This window comes from Solenopsis invicta, chromosome 12, assembly GCF_016802725.1.
Source record: "Solenopsis invicta isolate M01_SB chromosome 12, UNIL_Sinv_3.0, whole genome shotgun sequence".
Lineage (NCBI taxonomy): Eukaryota > Metazoa > Arthropoda > Insecta > Hymenoptera > Formicidae > Solenopsis > Solenopsis invicta.
The window spans coordinates 10,698,129-10,718,680 of NC_052675.1; the positions used below are offsets into that span (position 1 = coordinate 10,698,129).

Sequence of the window (20,552 nt, forward strand, 5' to 3'; positions counted from 1 at the left end):
ACACTTTCTATGAATGTTTAAATATTTATAATTAAAACAAAGCTTTAATCGCAATTTTATTAATTTTAATTTTGATCTTATCATCTAGAATCTAGAATCACTCTTTGAATTTTCTCTCGCAAAGTGTTGCTGAGCACTTGTATACATGCATGTACAGATTATACTCACATATCAAATGATATCAATTTGACATAATGGGAAATAGAAGTAAAACATATATTTTTGCCATTCAATGTATGGTTTTATATCATAATGTTATTACAGAAATGGTATTTCATAATAATTAAAAGTAATAATAGTTTTATTGGTAAATCACTCGCGCGGGTGCGCCGACGGATTGACCGTATCGCTTTCGAGATGTCGGCGTTCACATCAATCGACGCGCACACACGGTTTTTTTCCTTTTTTTTTTTATTCAATTACATATTCTTTTTGCATCAAATCTTCCCTTTTTTCACCATTATCATTATTATCATCATACATAATGGAAAAAAATGTTACATTTGTACAGCCATCATATACATGTTACATTTAGAATACCGTTAATCCATTATCCACTTTTTTGTCTCGTTAAATGTGTGTCTAGAAAGTGTCATGTGTTTTCCTTTCCTTTTTCTCTCGGCGTGTACCACGGTGTGTGAACGTGTGAGTGTGTATGTGCGGAGGTGTAAATGTGTATGTGTGTGTGGATATGCCTACTTAATGAGTGAAAAATGCTATTTAGTCTCAACACAAACTACCAGCATGGCTCTCTGCATCGTATAAGTCGATCGCAAGGAGGTGGATCCCCAGAGAAATTTCCGTAAAATTCGGAATTACATTTTCGCATCTATATATACGTATGTGTACGCCCAATATATCGAGAGGGAAAAATATGAAAATTCACGTACGTGCGCGCACGACGCGCAAAATCGACTACGTCCTCGACCTCCCGCTAACAATGTAGATCGCCCTACGTGCAATTTGTATTAAATCTATAAAATGTGGCGGAGAGAGAGAGATGACAATAAATAAGATCTAAAAGTAGATAGATATTTTCCGCTGCGTACAAAAAAAAAGAGACAAACTCAAGCAAGACGAAAAGCAATACATGTGTGTAATTATTTGTAAACGATTAATTAATACAATAATCACTGCATCTACTTAGTCGTAATACGTAGCCGTTTGCAGTACGAGAACAAATATTATTTATCGCTATACTCAAGTATATGTATAACTTTCCTTAATTGATTATTTATAACTTCATTTACTTCATTATTTCAATGCGCGGCGGACCGCTACCGAGACAATTCTAAGATAATAACTCGATAGATCTCTATGTCCTCAGTGTCCTGTGTATGAGTGTTTTGTGTGTACGTGTGTAGGTGTGCATAAAATGCAGTTACATGGTCGCGGCTTTTTAATTGAGAGAGGGAGAGGGCGAGAGAGAGAAAGAAAAAAAAATTAAATCAAAGAGAAAATCGGAGAGATGTTCGCTTCCGCGTGGGAAAACTATCGCAGAAAACAATGAAATCGACAAAAAGGATAAGATCAAAACAGATAAAACGTCTAAGATTAATGTAAAACAAAACAAACTAAATCGGTTTACAGCAATGGTTTGCAACAATGTGCAGAGTGGTAGAATCGCGGCCGATTTTTGCGGAAATTAAGAACGCAGAACTCTTAAAATTGCGATGGAAGCCAACGTGAAAATATTTTCGAGATCGATTGTATCAATTTTCTTCGAAACTCACGTAACGCTGAATGATTGATTGTTGACTCGAAAAGCTGACGCTCTTAAAAATAAAACCTTAAAAGCGACAGTTAAAATTATAAATTTCCATTCGGGTTTATCTCGAAGAAATCCATCCGAATAAAATTCACGCTTTCATACAATGAAATCCTGCCTGTCAAAATCTTGCGATTTTCCCAGGCTTGTTTGAATTTCTCAATTACGTTCTCAAAAAATTGAAAAATTTTCTTTTAAAGTTTTCGCAATTTTCAATATTGCGATGCCATTATTTACAGTAAACATTCATGTAAGTAATAAATTAAAATTGATGTTAATAAACATTAAATTAAAAATGTTAATACATTTATAAATCAGTTGAATCACTGGTAATGTAATTTCAAATGTGATATTCACAGTACTACCGTAGAATCGTTTTTTCCATTTCTTTTTAATTATATGTACATTCTCGAGATAATTACAAACAGATTACAATTGTATAAAGGCGTGACAAGTGTTTCTGTACGCTGCATTGTCATCGTAAATCGTGACAATTAAAATAGTCGACAACTTAATTCCGAAATAAATGTGTAAATCAAACAGGAGCAGAACGTAAAAATCACGAAAAAATTAAAGGAACATCTCTTGAACAAAAATCAACATTAGCGTCATTTTTAAATAACAAATTCGATGAAAAACGTTTAAGAAATTTTTGCGGAGTGTGGTCGAGTCCTATCGCATCAAACAAATCTATGCTGTTTTTTCCTTTTTTTCTTTACGACTATCGTATTATGTAATTAGCTCGTCTTTACTCGTGAAGTGGCGGAATAACGAAAACTTCGTTCGCGCACCTGTTTAACGCATCTATTGCCTCGAAAAAAAACGCTCTCTCTCGCACATGTTCCTTCTTCCTTTCTTTCCTCGCTTTATAATGGTACATTTTTCTCTCCTTTTTTTTATTTCTCTTGTTTAATCTATTTGCACTGTTCTGCCTGTTTGTAAAAAACATTGTCGAAAATGATCCTTTTTTTTCTTCAATGGCTATTTCATCGTCTCTACGTTCTATACACTAATATACAAGTTATGTGATCTTGCGTTTTTTTTCTTTAAATCCGTATGTCTGTCCGTCCCACTTATCTAATTATCTGCTAACATGGAATACACCTCTTGCGGCTGATTTTTTCTTTTATTTCCCTCTGTATCTATCGTGTATCTCAGACAGTACCACCGGCCCGTATATAGTCGCGAGCGAGGCGTCCCTTTCGGCGAAGAACCCTTCGCCGATATCGAAGAGATTTTTACGCGAAGCGAATTGGATCTAAACGTCGCGGGATTCCACAATTCCGGTATTTTTAATGGTCCTAAAGGTAATTTTTTCGTGGCATTTCGCTTTTTTTTTTCGTGCGGGACAACCCTACGCTTTCGGTTTGCGCTCTTATAGGAGCCGGTGATAGATACGAACAGTTTTACGCGTTACATATATGACATATATCAGACAAATATATACGAGATATTTATATATATATTTAATATATATGTTCTTTTTTGGTATATATACGAAATATATATATACTTAGTTTAGCCCTGCGATTCCGTAGTGTTTGTGTTATCGCGAGTGTGTGAGGCGAGTGGTGTCTCTGCGTAGGAGAAGAGCGGTGGAGGAGCATGATCCATGAAAATGATGAGAATAGCGCGCTACTGTACATCAGTCTTAATATCAGGGCGCACCATTCCCGTTGATGTTCGCTTGCTTATCTTTCTTTGCGGTTTATACGTACCGCCGGCCTTAAAGCGAAAATCCAGAGGCATCAACCTGTTCTCTCCGCACGGACTATTCATTTGCAAAGCGAGAGGCGAGGCGGCCGTTCCAAGGTTCTTGCAAATTCGCCCTTGTAGGTGCAAATGAACTTACACAAAAAGTTCCGATTCCAATTACCTTATTACAACTTTACAAGTATATTTTACAAAGAAATCATTAAATGACAATCACATCGAGTGAAGAAACGTGAGATACACGGAGAGAAATACAGAATTTCTGCTTGTCGTTGAATTCTTGGGGTGCCAGTGAACTTTCCCTTAAGGCCGACGATATTCGAGAAAGGCCCGCGAAGACCTTCCGATCGAGCAAACAACTGTTCATATACCAGCGCCGTGGCAGTTGAAACCGGTGGGCGTGAGGTGAATACATGGGCAATCGAAGAATATTCGCGTGTCGACTTGTTTCCCGACTGTCTTAAAATTGCACAATCGTCTTTCGCAAGTATGCGCGTGTATGGTACCGTATGTATGCGTGTTGCGTGTTTGGTGTTATGTGCGTACATGGATACGATGTGCCCCTGTGTGCACGTGTCCTGTGTAAGTGTGCCTGCTGTTCATGTACTTGCATGTTTTGTCTGTATATGTCTGCAAAGTGGGAGGTCGCAGATCCTTCATATATATATGATACAATTAGCGTGTAGTATTAAAATCATATACAATTGTTACAATATTTAAATAGTACTTATTACATATATATATCATATACCGATAAGGCTTAGATATACATATACAGATATATATATATGTATACATATATTTATATATATGTATAAATCAATATTTATAGGGTTGCTTAATCTGCTTGTATCTTAATGCTTTAAATGTCCCGGTGAGAAAGGACCTTCCGGTCGTTTTGCAAATCGATTTTCAAAAAATAGGGAGGAAAGCGGACAGAAAGAGGATGTGAGAAAGAGAGGACGGGGGAGAAAGAAGAAACAAAACGGAAAGAGAGGACTGAAATACAAATGTTTGAAAATCTTGCATAATAAATTTATCACGGAGATGCTGCAGTTTTCTACGCATATCATGTATACAACGAATTCAATATTTTGTTAAAAAAGAGCAGAATATCATGTATGCATTGTCGAAAATGCAGATGAATAAAAAAACGCAGAATATTTTCCAACATGTGGAAGTGCGACAACTTTAAATATCTTTAAATTCATCTTTCATATTTTTCAATTAAAGGTTGACGAGATAAAAAATAAATTTCATATAAAACGAGTCGTAAAATTGTACTTTTAGTCATTTTTTGTACCGATTTTTCTCGTTGGTGAACTTGAAAGTTCGTTGTATACGATGATATTTCGCGAATACAATGTTTCTATTTTTTCGCTTAGGCGCACTTTCGCTTTTACAGAAGCGCCGTTACGGAGCGCGACGCTATAAAACGCTCCCATTTCGCAAAAATCATAGCATCCCATCACATCAAAAGAGCAGCAAAGATGGTCCAGAATTTATACAAGAACATCGGGATAAATTAGTCAAGTGTTTCTCCCTTTGCTTCTCTTTCGCAAATAAAAATTACATCAGAGTTTACAGATCACGGTGTTCGAGACTGCTGTCAAAACAACAAATGATATAAGAACGTTATCGTCAATTTACACGCTCGTTAAATTAAAAAAAAAAATGAAATTTACACGAGGCTTATTATGCTTCGAAAATGAAACTAGTCTAGATCAACGTGATTCGTAAATTTTGCTCCTGAAAGAATGTACAGCTAAAGTAAGATAAAGATTGAATGAAAGTCGTGTGATTTCACCGGTCACCATTCATTTCCTTTTTTTTCCGCACTCTCCATTTCTTTACACGCAATAAACGCATTTATTCGGGCAGCGTCTCATCAGCGGTATCGCATTTTTTTTGCGCTATATAAAAAATTTACACTATTTATAATTAAAAATCGATAAGAAGAGAGTTCTTTACTTTTTTTTCATCTGTTACAAGGGGGCTTAAGTAGGTATATGATGACAGACTGCTAGGTTAATGCGATTTCTATTCCTAAACGTTCATACCAAATTCTCGAGAGATTTTATTTCATGGGGAAGAAAAGGAGAGAAAGAGAGAGAAAGAGAGAAATAGGAGAAATGTGACAATCGGTAAGATTAATGATAAGTGTACTTGGAACATGTTATACTATATTTATAAACGTGTTATGTGTGCCGAGCTTATACATGCGTATATGTATATGTAATATGTATATATGCGTGTGTGCAACATACGTATATATATGTATAAACATGCGGGTTTGACATATGCATATACATATATTTACATGTGTCTAGCGCGATTAGTAATAGCGGAAATGAATAATCAAATAGGGAAAGAAAGGGGGACCGTTAATCAAATAATATCCAATAGCATAGTAATAATAGTAATAATAATACAATACGTAATAATATAAGAGTAATAAAAATACGATAGGTAAATTGATAAATCTTACGCTAGCTGATAAGACATGAGATATTTTGCGTTCGACTTACGCTTCGTGCCGTTTTTCCTTTTTCGCAATGTTTTTTTTCTCGCTTAATTTAGGTACCTCGCTTTCTTTGCACGCGATTTCGTCAGATGTGTACGTGTATGATCGATGGGATGATTCTATTACAGATGAGAAACGCGGGATTTTTTTCTTCCCTTTTAAATTTACAGATGAACGCGTGATTGCGATTTATCGTTACGAATGAAGGAACTATTTTTTTTCCTCGGTTTTCTTAAACATTACAAGCACGTTTTACACGTCTCTCGCGTTTACGTTATTCGTTTTATCTTCTTTTTTTTTAAAGCGGTTTTTACAGGTCCGGCGTCCTGTCGACTGAAGATGAGGTGGCGGTTGGAATGTCTTTCTATGTTCACGAGAGGTCTATCAACCGTACTTTTCGCCTCTTTGTGGCGTGTCAATTGCGTATGTGTATGTGTGTACATGTAAACATGGATGGTACATGGAGCGAACGTGCAGCCTCAGCGATTTTCGGAAGGGTCACTCGCTGCGAGGAAAGAGCGAAAGTTAAGCGGAATTTACGCATCGTAAGCGGCATCGAACGGCGAAATACCGCGTTTACTTTCGTCGCGTGTCCGTCCGTCACCCACCCCCTTAACGGCGATTTGGTAATTCTTTGCTTTGAACAAAGAGAAAGAGAAAGAGAGAGAGAAAGAGACAGCGAGGGACAGAAAGAGAGGGGGAGAGAAGAGAGGTACTTAAGAATTTGTCAATTTCGTTAATAAATCGTTATTTACAATATCTTACAAAGAAAGCTGCTACGTTCTTCCCTCTTCTTTGCTTTTTCTTTTTTGTACAGAGTCGTGCGGGGGGCATTTAATCTAAGTTTACTGGCGAGTTCTTTCATTCTTTTTTTTTGCTCTTCGATTTCTACATATTTAACATCTACCTTGAAACAAAATATATCATACATTGTACATGGGAGGGCGACTAATAATCGAATGAAACAGAGTTATGTATAAAAATGTGTTCGTGATGAAAGGGGTTCTTACATTGACATTTAAACGCGCGATCCCAATGAAAATGGCTGAGTGTGCGCTCTTTGTCCTCTATAATACAATTGAAATGTTCAAAGTATAGTGTATGTCGAATGTATATTATGTATACCCGAAGATAGATAATGAAGAGAAAATGGCGCGAACGGATTATAGATACACATGTGTTGTGCACGATCTCCTGATATTTTTGTTTCTCGAGAACGCGTTTATATCATTTATACAATGTACAATGGTCTTCGGCTTTTACGTTCCAAGAATGATAGCTGCAAATTATTAAGGGGAGGAGCCAGGGAGGGTTATCTCTATATATATATATATATATGTATATATATAAATTTCTTTTTGCCTAATGCAACTTCATGAAATATGTTTATATCTTACAATTGGATACTTCGGAAAAATGTGAAATCTTGGATGAGTTCGGTTAGAGGGGTAAGGGAGGGAGAGCGTAGCTATGGTTGGGACAGCAGCGTTTAGAACGTAAATCATAAATTTAATATAATTAGTAATTATTATATAATACATAATATTCACAGACTCCGTCAAAAATAAGGGGAAATGTTCCCGTGAGAAATAAAATATTCACTGAATTTATCGGTCCTCGCGTATTTCGGATATTTCGTACCTATACACATTTGTTATTTATTTATATCACAATTTACAAAATTCGAGGATCTCAAGAGGGCTCGAGGGGAATAAGAGATACGGGATAGTGGGAAATTGAGAAAGAGAGGGAGAAAGAGAGTGGAGGAAAAGACGTGCTTCCTCAGACTTCGGAAGCTACAAACGTGAAAAATTAACAAAGGAGAACACGGTAGCGTGAACAGCTTATCTTGTTGTCTCACTTTGCCCGCTTTTCGTATCTGTCTTCACTTCCCTCTGTGTGTGTCACAATAATCATAGAAAATCATAGAAAATCAATGCGAACAAGAAAAATAAAAACTCAACTTTTTTTTCTTCATTTAGAAACTCTCAAAGATGATTATCTCGACGTTAAAAAAAATAAAGACAAAAGAAAAAAAATCGATTAACAAAGTAATCGCTCTTTGTGTGAACGTTCCAAGTAGTCTTAGGGGGACAGATCGATAGTCAGGTCAGAGGTCCAGGTCCAGGTCCAGGTCCAGGAGTCAATGCCTGATTTTTCATTCCCATGTCAAACGCTATGCTACATTTAAACAACATATCTATAACTCCTAAAATTTCTACTTCTCAAGTTTTAATCTTATTCTCTGCTCGTCTGCTGACTCGTCGATCGAGCGCATACCGCGCGTTTAAAAATAATACTAAAGCAGCGATTGCGTGTAAAAGAGAGAAAGCGGCGCGGTATACGCGGGATCGGGAACGTCACACATTACGCGCGGTGTGTTGTCTGTGTGTGTGTGTGTGTGTGTGGGTGTATGTATGTGTACATGTATGTACGTGTAATGTGTTACAACCCTCGTACAATTCGATATAAATGCATGCAGCACTAAGACCTAACTGTCTCTAAAACTGTCCGTGATTTTATCGCGTCGCCCTCGTAGAAATTTATTGTTAACCTTCTCGCAGAGTGTAAAACTCGACGAACTGCGCGTTTTGCATATCCATAATGCTCCATTTTATTCACTCTTATCAGAGGATAGAGCTCTTACATCTTTCTCTTTCGTGCTGAAATCGAGGGGACATAACGCATCTAATAAATCCAGCGTAACTGCTCTGCACGATAATTCAATAATCGAACGATCCTCTCTTTTCGGATCTGTACGAAATCTAATGCATTTTTATGCGGCACAAAACCAGCCAATGGCTCAGTTTAGAGTGCGCCGATTGGTCATGAAACGTACCTGAAACTTGTCGAGCCGATCGTGAGAAACATGGTTTGCAAACCGGAAATCATAGTGCAATTTTCTACTTCGGTATGCTCGATATACTTGGTAATGCAAATATCTACGCACGTGACACTTCCCCACGTACGGGGTACGTATTGCAAAACGATAGAAAAATGCGCTACAACGTATCTATCCTCGTTTCTACGGACTGCTTTTTCGTAGGTCTCTCGTCAGAACAGACTTCGCCATAACGTGATTTCGCGTTGCCCGGGTCCCGAAGAAGCTGATTTTACTATACAAATATCGTCGACTTCACGATTGCAAAAATAAGAAAAATTGTTACATTATAGCAAATTTCTTACGAGAAACAATTGTCCGAGAAGTTTTTTCCGCCTCTTTTTCTCTTGCTTTCAAAGGACACGGGGCAAAACGAGAAAAGAAATAAACGTAGGAAAATTCGTTGAAATTCGTCATTTCCATCGATAGAACAGATCTCGCTAAGGTAAAAATAGGGTAGTAGTACTCTCTTAATGCGACGTGCGGACATTGCAGTTTTTCTTGCCTCTTCCTTTACGGATCTCATTTTATTTTCCGCGGTGGAAGATAATCCGCGCGTGCACGCGCGTTTATAAAACCTGCGTTGACTGCTGACTCGATGTTGAGACCGAGCCAGATGCGGCCGACGCGGGTGGTCCAATCGGACCAAGATCACCGCCTCCGCTGCTCGTCGATGTACCAGCAGGCGTCGCTCCTACTCCCATTGCCGAAGCGGTCTTCATGAAGAATTTCTCTAATTTCACGATAATGTGCTTGCCATAAGTGTATTTGCGCAGACTTCCCAAATGCGGCCGGATTTTATGCATTAGCACCTTGCGCTGCGCCGGCTCCGCGACATCAATCATCTTCTGAACGACGTAATTGGCATACTGATCCTTCATCATCACGTTTAGCGCACTACAAGAAAGAAAAGGAAGAAATAAACAATAAACGTGAGATTTTCAAAAATAACCGTTTTGGATCTTCTAACAATACATCTAGTACAAAAGTACTCACTTATCATTGAAGCCGCAAACTTCTTCAATCAGTACAGCGCGTTCCTGTCTTGTGGCATGAGTCACACATTTTTCAACGACATTGCTCGCAAATTTATGCTGGGAAAGAGCGAGTACTTTGCCTCTAACGCTGCTGATTAATTGTGCTTTATCTTCTGGTTTTCCATGTTCTATAAAAAATATAAATAAATATCATATTTTTTTAACCTTTGCTTTTACTAAAGATGTGCAAATCAAGCGTATTTGTGCGGTCAAATCGAATACAAGAATTAGTACACACTGATACAAGAATGATCACGTAGAAGAAATAAATAAAATCAAAATAGACGATCAATTCGAATCGAATCCTGTGAATTGGTTTCATCTGAAAGATCTTCAGATCTCTGAACAACTTAACTCTCAATAATCGTATTGGTATGAAAGAAATGAGATTTACCAAGCACATGTTGAATGACGTAATTGCCATATTGATCCTGAATTAGTTGGTCAGTGGCAGCGTGCAATTCTTGCAGAATTCCTTGAGTTTGTTCTGGAGTACAATGCTCGAGAATACGTTGGATTACTCGACAACCATACGGATGAGTACTAAGAGAATACACCTGTCCTGTAAAAGCTCCTATCACGAACTGCAATGCTCGCGGTTCAACGCACTCGATGCATTTCTGCACAACGTGATTGCCATTTTGATCCTTAACGCACTTCAACACATGTCCATCGAGTTCTCGCACGATTTCCTGTTGCTGTTCTGGTCCAATCGACTCAAGTGCCTTCTGTATGACTCTGCAGCCATACATCTGCAGTGCGAGCGGTAGGACGTGTCCACGAACCTAGTATAAATTAAACAAATAATAAAACGATGGAACATTCATTAAATTAAAAAAGTCTTTAATGCAATAAATAAATGACATGATAAATTATCAGATTATTTCGTGTATAATCATGTTAAATCAGATGACACGCAAAGTTTTTCGTCATATTTAATATGGTAAAAGTCATGATTAAAAGTAGTAGTAATAATAGAATAACAATAAGTATCTATTGATAATCTAAGATTAAGCATCTGAGAACATATATAGAAATTATAAAAAAAATGTTCTGCAGATATAACAATAAAAAAATGAAGACTATTGATGAAGATTTAAAAAAACAATATAAAATCAAAGATATAAAAATCCTTCTATCTATCAAAGCATCATGTTTCGACATATGGCTTGAGATTCAATATCAAGAACTATCAAGAATTAGATTAAAGAAAGTTAGTTTCGAATTTCTCTTCTGGATGAAATATATTTTCAATATAACTGGAATTTACCTTTTGGGCGAGCGTCGATTTTTGTTCCTGTGTACCGTATTCGAAAAACTTCTGAATGACGTAATTTCCAAAGACATCTGTCATGAGGGAATATGCGGAGGAGAGGATCTCTTGGAACACTAGCTGTTTCTCACTGGCCGAGGCGCGTTCTAATTTCTGTTGAATGAATCGCGAACCATGCTGATCTTGACTGAACTCGACTATATGATTAGCCAAATCGCGCAACTGAAGACTCGGAAAACTGAGAAGAAAAGAACACAGTATACTTTATTAGCGTATTGTTCAACTCGTGCTGGAATAAAGCTATTGATTACGATGTCGGAATAGAGAAATCATACATAATTTTCTCGCAATATACACATTGAATCATATTTTTTTCGCATGTCATCATTTATACTCGCTAAAATTTAAAGTGCATTAAGAATTTTTTTGCTTTATTTTCTTAAAATTAATACATTTAATCAACTATAAGTCTATTTTCAGAGAACACGAATAAAATAAACTTCATTAAACAAGATAATAAAGAAGAACTTGGTTTTGTGACAAGGTCTGAAATACATTTCATTCACTAATAATAACACTTAAAAAAATTAATTTATCTTAATACAATAGTGCAAAAAAATTGTATAATTTTACATTGCCGACGTCATAATCTAAATGGTAAACCCGTAAGGGATTCCATCTAATTTTACCGATTATTTCGGAAATCTTCCAGTAAGCGAGATCGTCCTCCGGAATTTTTGTCGCTGATATTAGCGGCACCTCCACGGCCAGGTTTGCCTACGAGATTAGGAAACAGAGAGCTACTAGAGCCAAACACTCCATTGGCTGTTAGAGTGGGTACCGCGCTGGCGCGGAACTTGGCTTCGGCACCGGGGGCTGCTGACACTCGACTGGCTCCACCGACAAGACCACCCAGGGATCCCCCTAAAGATGGCGGCGGTGTTAATGACAAGCCTAGAGGACTCGGTGACGCGGTGACTGTACCTGCATAACAAATCAAAGCGCTTAATGACATGATTCTTTGATCAATTTGGAGTCGATTCTTCTTTCAAGATCATCGTCATTTGCAGCGAATATCAGTTTCAAATATTACATATCTTTATAAATAAATTTTGCAATAATATTTATTTTAAATTAAGTTGAACAAGATTGATCATTATGACTACTAAAAAATTCAATAAGTTTCTTCCAATAAGTCTTTCGTCATTGATTACTCAAAATGCTACTGATTCATGGGCATATTCATTAAAGAAAAATCGACAAAATTTTCTGACATTACGTAAAGAATAAGGATCTAAGCACTCGTATTTAATTATGCTCGATCTGTATATCTGTACCTGTGTCTGTATACTCTTTGCAGGAAGTACCTGCATTTGTAGCTAAATACACTCTGTCCCAGGTACCTGTATCTAGAGAAAATAGTATTTCTTATCTCACTGATCGTGAATGATGCGCTGTACAATTTTTGTACAGAAGCAATGTACACTGTATAGTGGCTAAGTCTAATTCCCGTGATGTGTTAAAATCGCTACAGATTACAATGGCGTACACTGATCGCTCTCTAAACCAGTCATTTTTACTCCCAATTAAGATGTTTTTCAAGCATCAGGACGCAACATAATTTATATGTCGGGGTCAAGTTTAGAGAGAAGGGTAGTGTTGTTATCATAGCTGAGTTATGTATACAAAAGCACGTGTACAAATGGATTACATTATTAAGACACAATGTACAACATAGATAATCGAGCGTCTATGGCGATTCCGAGATGCCTCACAACCGTCGTGTACAGGCGTCTGAAACGGTACACTCGAATCCTCAAGAGTAACATCATTGCGCGTGAACATACGGCGAAAGGAGATGATAAGAAAAAATCGATAAGATGAGGATAACTCTCGTCTCAATTTTTATCATCATTCGTGTCTCTCCGTATGTTTTCCGCGCAACAAGAACATTCAAACGTACTGTTCCAGACATCTTACACCCCGTATATCAGAATATATTTCACACACAGCAAAACGGTTCTTACCGAGGGCGCCGTAACTCTGAGGCCACTTCGCCCGGCTATATTCCAAGCTTGGACTGAAGGCTGAAGTATTTCTATCAAAGGAATCTCGTCTGCCGGTTGAAGACGCACCGAGGCCTAAACCTGCACACAAGACGTACACCGGTCATCTTAACACGGGGCTCGAGAGCAACCGGTATCGAGCATACAAGAGACGTGACGATATCGAACAGATTACGAATAATAAACAAATCGGCACAAACGCTCTACTGAAAAAGGCACGTCGCTGAAAGAGAATTGGCTATATTCAACATGAAAATACAAATCAATTAGGTTGTATGAAGCATGCAAACACCTTACGTTATTCTTTACTCTTTTGTACATGAAAATCCGTACACACCACCAATATAGAGAGCCAAAAGGAATTTTTCTAGTCCCAGGAAAAAAGCACTCGAGTTGATAGGCTTTATATTTCAACATGTTTCTTTTTCCATAACAAGATAAAATACACATACAGTATTCTATACAATATTTTTACACAGAATTGACCGATATCTTTTTACCACATTATGCAACTACTGATAAACAATTACAACGTATATAGTAATGCGTTCTTCCAAATTCTTTCATTTAACTTGATCAGTTAATGTACAGGTTTTTCACATATGGGAGCATACTTATTTTACATTCCCTTGACACTTTCGAAGTTATCGCTGTTATGTCGGTTATATGTACAAGATAACTTCAAAAATTGAGAAGCTCATTTCCAATCCACATCCTTAAAAACCGGGGATTATACACACACATATATATATATGTACATGTTATGAATTTTACGGAAGGCTCTTGTAGTGTCTGGTTTTTAAGAATACAGATACAAAATTGGGATTATATTCGCCTGAAAAGAAATCCGCGGGCGCGTTCAAAGAACCGAGGAAGCGCTGTTTTCCTGGAGAATAGATTTCACCGAGAGCAAAAGGTGCCCGTGGATGAGGGAAGAGGAGGATCACAATCGCGAGTGATATACCTGTGTTCGGTAGTTGGGCAGGCGAGCCCAATGCCCCGAGCGGGGAGCCGCCGTATCCTAGGGCCGCTAAACCAGCGGCAAGTCCCGAACCTTGCTGTTGCGCCTGTTGCACCGCAACTGCCTGGGCTTGCGCGACCACTGCCGCTGCGCTGCACGCCGCCAGACCTGCACCAAAAGCCCGCAACCCACACGCGCTCTCTTAGTCGTCGTAAGTGTTGATTAGCGTATGTTACCGAGCCTTACACCGTCTATGGAGAAGCCTAGCGGTCTACGTATCGCAATCGCGTGTTCGCGAAACATGGGCGTCGTATAAGAAAGCCCGGAAGAGGTTGAATTTCGGGCCGTTGCGTGCGAAACGTCGATTCTGCTCCAAGATCGCGATAATATCGTAGACGATTTCCGAGGAAAGATATGTGCAATCGCAAGCAGTTAGTTGTATTATTCATATCTTTAATTGAACGTAATGTAGTATAATTTTATATAATTTTATAATAAAACAGTATCGATCAAATATAGAAAGTTAGAAAAAGAGCAGAAAGAATTAAAGATAAAACAAATCCATTTTTTCATAATCATATTCCAGATGTTGAATTCTTTGTACAGCGATATTATGTTAATGTAATTAACTATTTGTATTATTTATATTATTTTTTCTATCTAATTTTAAGTTATAATGCAATATTAAACAAATTTCTTAATTATTCCGTATTTATTAGAGAATTCAAAAACTCTAAAAACAATTCCAAAAATATTTCCATTTGCAATTCTGTGAAAATCATGATGTAATAATCTCTCTACCAGGAGATATATATTATATTCGCGCGCTAAATTTAATCCTCCGAGATACGATGTTTCTTATGTGCGACGATCTAGTAAAATTTATCTTCTCTCTGATACTACGCTCGGTGTCCTTTTTGCAATGTTGGACTAACAAGCATTGCTCTTTTTGTCACCCTATCGCCGCGCACATCCTTATCTCTTCCGCGACACGCGGAATCGCGTTGTCAATAGTATCTGTCATGGTATCCTCTCGTTTCTTCTAGTTGCAATGTTACATAGTGCGTGTTTTACGCGTATTTACAGGGAACAGACGAGTCAACCGTGAATGGCAAGGTGATGTCGGACGTTAACGATAATGGCACACGTTTAAGTATCATAATCGAACGGTTGTCATATAATTTCGTTTCGCAGCACACAGTCATGCATTACACACGTATTACACGACGAGGGAAAGGGGAGGGAGGGATAGACCTTTACAAGATGTTACACACAACATGACTTTACAAGACTTCTTACAGGTGTGTGTACAAAGAGGACGATGATAGCACCGGCAGACCGGATTCCCGTTAGACTCACCTAGGCATTCACCGGGTGTAGCGTTGCTGTGCGATGTCGGAGTCGGTTGAGAATATAGATTCGGCGGTGGTGGTGCCGGTGGACCCGGTGGTGGTTGAGACGGAGCTCTGTTCACGAGAACTGGTGCAGGACTGACTAATCTCATGGGAGTCGCCGCCGAACTTAGTCCGCGCACGCCTCCCATGACGATGGACCCGTTCTGATCGTAGTAAGCCGGTATCACCTGATACTGACCCTGTACCTACGGAAAGATTAATTACGTTACGTTAGTTACCTGTGCTAAACATCATTAATCGGTCATTAAAAGTCGATTAATAATAGAACTTGGGACAGTTAGTATTAAAATTGAAGAGACTGAAATTGAAGTAACTCTTCTAAAAAAAAATAGTAATAAATGTTAAAATAGTAATAAAGAACGTTTTATGATCGGACATTTAAGGTAGTACACTCGTGAATTAAAAATAAAAAAATTTCTTAAAATTAAAACTACTAGAAGACGTTGACACGCTGGTGCAATTACAATGAGATTGATCGTTTCAATACTGAAATATAAGCAATTAAAAACTGCGTATCTTACACGTGCCGCCTATACAAAATTCATAAAAATGTCGCGTTTATTTTTGTAGTATGTATACTAGAAATAACATGTTAATAAAAAACTAACATGCGATGGAGGAACATAAAACTGATATTGTGAAAAAATGTTACAACTTTTTACCATATAGTTTGAAAAAGAGCCATGAAAGGAACGTAATTTTCGATTTTGTTTCACACATGGAGACGATTGAAGGGAGCGGCCAGTAAGCATCGAGCTGCGTTAGTTTGCCTCTATCTGTATTCATTTTTGTTCCGCGTGCGGCGCAACCAAAAGTTTCCTCTCACTGGTGGAAGTGGAAATATCGCCAAACGCGTAATGGGACTTAACTTTCGAACTGACTATTGTCACGAGTGTACTACCTTAAGCTCAATTTGTTTAAAAAAATAGGTAATAATTCGAAACGCTCAACTATTTAACTTTGTGCAACTCGTCGAGGTTTCTGGCGCTTTTATTCGTATCGCTGCGCATAAATACAATAGACGCAAGTCGTTCCAAATTGAACGTCTAATTTTATAAGACGCGAACATCACAGTACCATGAGTTTCTCTCCTGTCTTCTTCTCCACTTGTCGCAGTAGTAAAATATCTAAGGGGACAATGTGGCAATCTCTAATTGGTACAACGAACGGCTCCACATCTTATGTCAAGCGCAAAAAACAATCATCGGCCACTCGTGGAACGGGCGAGCGAGAAAATAGCTTCTACAGAATTAGAAATACGTCTAATTCGCGGTACGCGCTAATTCGTGAGTTCTCTATTTACCTCGCCGTCAAACCTAAATTTAGCCTCTTTATTTAACGGTTATGCATCATCGCGATATGCACGGCTCGAATTATTTCGAAACACGTATGACGTACTTTCGTAACCCTGGGAATCTTAGCACGAACTTGACAAAGAATCTTTTAAAAATTCCCCTGTAAATTTCACATTTTTTAAATTTTCAAACAGATAAAGAAATAAAAATTGAACTGATGTTCCCCGAAAATATATCTCTTCGCAATCAAGCCACAGCAAAGAGGCATCTTTTATTTTTATTTGCAAACGCGTGATTCGCGAAAAATGTTATTTGTTTCTGTTCGTTTTTTTTTTTTTTTTACGGATTTTGACGATTATTGCCAGCGGCTGGCTCACCGTTTGTGCCAGATTGTTGGCGGTGTCCTGCGCGGCGGCGGCCGCGGCCGCTGCCGAAGAGGGAGTGAGCGGTCGGCGGGGTGGCGGTGGCGCGGTTGCCTGAGGAGGTGCCTGCGGCAGCAATCCGGCCGGATAGACCCAAGGTGCGACACCATAGTACTGCGGTACTACAGGGGGTGGTGCGCCGGCTATCAGCGCTCCTACGTAAGGCTCCTGGCCGCTGATAACGGTGTATGGGGCCGTAGGAAAGTTCTGTTGTTGTTGCTGCTGCTGCTGCTGTTGCGCTTGGGACGCGGCTAGGTATTGTTGCTGCTGCTGCTGCTGCTGCTGCTGCAGAAGTTGTAATTGTTGTGGCGTCGCGCCTTGCGGCTGACTGCGGAACAGTTGCTGAAAAAAGAAAAGAAAGAAAAAAATGAGTATGATGCACAATGAAAGGTTTCTTCTTTTGATAAGCGCCAGCGTTTTTCAAAAAGATTACAATGAAATTAGTGAACACTAATATTAAACATAGCAAAAATAGCAACTTAAACTTACAGTCCCATGACTGATAGAAATTACATTTAAATGTGCAATGCTTTGATTTGCTATTCGCGGATATCTCAGTGTGCGACCGTCAGAATAATGATTGCTAAAATATTAATAATTCACAAATCGAAATTTCCTTTAATAGTCGCTTACAAAGTCTTAATTTGTTAAACTTTAAATGTGAGTTTCGAAGCGTCGATCCACGTCAGTGACCCTAGGAGTAAAAAAATCTTATAGAAATTTTATCTCGAAAGAAGAATATTTCATCAGATATTCTAAAGGCAAAACAACTTATTATTCAAGACATCAGCATGAAAACGTCACATGTACAATACACGTAACGATATTTTCCTTTACTATTATTCCTCTCATACTCGCTTTCGCACGTCTCTCATATCTTCAAAGTTATCACATCTATTACAGAAAAATAAAAAAATAATTAATCAAAACTCGATACGTAAATGAAATTAAAAGCAAACAACTATGCAAGAACTTTGTTTTTTCCCCGACAACCTGATAAAATATCGATCTGTCCTACTGGGGCACCATCGTGTGTATCAAGAAGGAACCGTATAACGCGCAAATCGCGCCAGCGACCATTCGGCTTCAAGGCTTGGTGACGGCATCGTATTACCGGGATAATCGTACGGACCAGGGTTTTCAGCACGAGGATCAAGGCCGGCGGTACCGCCGCTTGGAAACGGCGCAAAAGACAACTCGGCATTAAAGCCGAGGAAGACGACCGAGACCACCATCTCCTCCTCTTCCTCCTCCTCCTCGTCCTCCTTCGCCTCCTCCTCCGGTTGGTGGTCGGCGTGGGTCGACGACCCCCCGCGGACGTTCACCGACATGCGTTCGCCTTTTCTTCTACGTTCCCCGGACCGGTGAGATCATACCGTGGACTTTTTAATTGACCGACAAACGTGCCGTGATTCGGCACGACGCGATGTGGAAACAGCGACGAAGTTACATACGACAGAAACGTCAGAAGTACAACGCAAAGAGAGATAATTCCATTCTCGTCCGACGAACACGCCTATTAAAAAAAATATATATATGAGGCTCTCCTCTTATTTATTTGTTTCTCCGATCAAAATAGACGCAAGCATTCGTGACTTAAAAACCTGACATTTTAAAATCTCTTCCGCGCGAATAAAATCTTTCAATTTATCCTTTCTGCCGAAGAGAATGAAGGTAAATTTCAAATATCGCGGCTTCTCAAATATAGCCGAGACTATTAGACTAATGGGTATGATTGGCGGATGTACTTTTTTTTCTCTCTCGATGCTATCGGTTACCCACGACATATTACAATATGAGTTACGGAGCTTGTGTTTACTGGGCGATCGATAAATTTAATAACATTATCCGAGTCCGAGTTCCTTCGACCTTCAAAGTTACGAGAGCTCGGAAATAAATAGGAACATCGACCGAACGGCTGATTTCTTGCACGAAGCGTGGAAAACTTAAAACCATTCACGACACGCTCCGGCCCTAGGAGGCAACGATGCGTTTCGGGTATTAACCTCTTCCGGAAACGGCTCGGGCTTGAGTCAAGGCCACAGATACACCTGACCGTTGCTCCTTATGTGAGAGAACTCTACTTTCTATTCGCGTATTGATAATTGTGTATCGATCGAGTTTCTTAATTTATAACGTGTCATGTCAATCTAAAATTAAATTACACGTTTACAAAACGAAGCAATAGCTACGTTACTTCATAATTATAGCTAAGCGCGTCTAATTTATATAATTTATTTATTCATTTTCGACGGAATATTTCTATTTGTACCCAACCAAGAGGACTAATAAAAACAAAAAAAAAAAGACTAAAAAGACTAAATCGTAAATAGCACGGCCGTTTATCCTCTTCTTATCTATCGGTTTTACATTTTTACGTTTTGCATTTTAACACAGCAGCAAAAATTCTATCCCGAAGGAAAAAGTAATATAACAGCTAACATTACATGGCAAGGTGTGCACGTGTGAGATGCGAGAGACTCATTAAGGTCAGATATCGTGTTCGAAAGATTTTTTTTCCCCGAGTATGCTGAACCGTTAATCAAAGAGGCCTCGTCATTGATCGAGACTCGAACTGGTACACGACGCCGCGCGCCGGCGAGAACGGTCTCATTAAAACGCTAATAGTATATCCCATCCCGAAGCGAGTCTGTTATCTCACCTCTATTTGTTTAATAAAATCATTATCTTATCATCGACCGAACAGTTAACTCGGAACAACTAGATCGTTATTTCTTCTCCGCATCGTAGCGCATATTTAATTAAAACAATTACAATTAATTTGTTGAGACTTATCGATGAGCATGGTAGAAATTGGAGCCGATTGAAATTCAAGTTTTATCGAGTTATTTATTTTTATTGGCGTATCACTTGGTGTCTTTGAGGCCAAAAATATCGCGCGGGATCGTTCAGCTTGAAGGGAGACCTCAAATTAGTCTCGTAAGAATCATTACAGCAATCACCACTCTCGAGAATGAAAGGACCGAAACAAACGTCTAAATGAAAATTGCTGTGATTTCGCGTAAAAATGGCAGTGTCAAAAAGAAGAGGAAAAAAAGAAGGAAAGAAATTGGGTGAAGCACGTCATATCAGGGAGAGACAGTCAATCTCGAATGGGAAGGCAAACAATGGCGCGGTACAGTGTCGTGGATAAGAAAGGGGTGAGTAACAATCCTGGAAATGTGAGTCATTGTTGA

The 20,552-nt window shown here is 38.7% G+C and overlaps 1 protein-coding gene across 12 annotated transcripts in view; it reads right to left on the reverse strand.

Annotated features, from left to right (window-relative positions):
• Positions 1–219: 219 nt before the first annotated feature.
• The window catches only part of LOC105199367 (maternal protein pumilio), a 94,597-nt gene continuing 74,264 nt past the window's right edge, over positions 220–20,552 (reverse strand). For 6 of the 12 annotated variants that reach the window (XM_039455810.1, XM_039455808.1, XM_039455809.1 and 3 more), the window contains 10 exons: positions 17,311–17,697; positions 15,583–15,823; positions 14,227–14,391; positions 13,224–13,343; positions 12,534–12,605; positions 11,886–12,180; positions 11,194–11,434; positions 10,318–10,708; positions 9,883–10,051; positions 220–9,783 (listed from right to left, as the gene is read on the reverse strand). In XM_039455810.1, coding sequence (XP_039311744.1) covers positions 9,456–9,783; positions 9,883–10,051; positions 10,318–10,708; positions 11,194–11,434; positions 11,886–12,180; positions 12,534–12,605; positions 13,224–13,343; positions 14,227–14,391; positions 15,583–15,823; positions 17,311–17,697 — 2,409 coding nt within the window. In that variant the 3' untranslated portion in view covers positions 220–9,455. The remainder of the gene's footprint in view (positions 9,784–9,882; positions 10,052–10,317; positions 10,709–11,193; positions 11,435–11,885; positions 12,181–12,533; positions 12,606–13,223; positions 13,344–14,226; positions 14,392–15,582; positions 15,824–17,310; positions 17,698–20,552) is intronic. The other 6 variants (XM_026137471.2, XM_026137470.2, XM_026137469.2 and 3 more) reach the window with 6 other exon arrangements.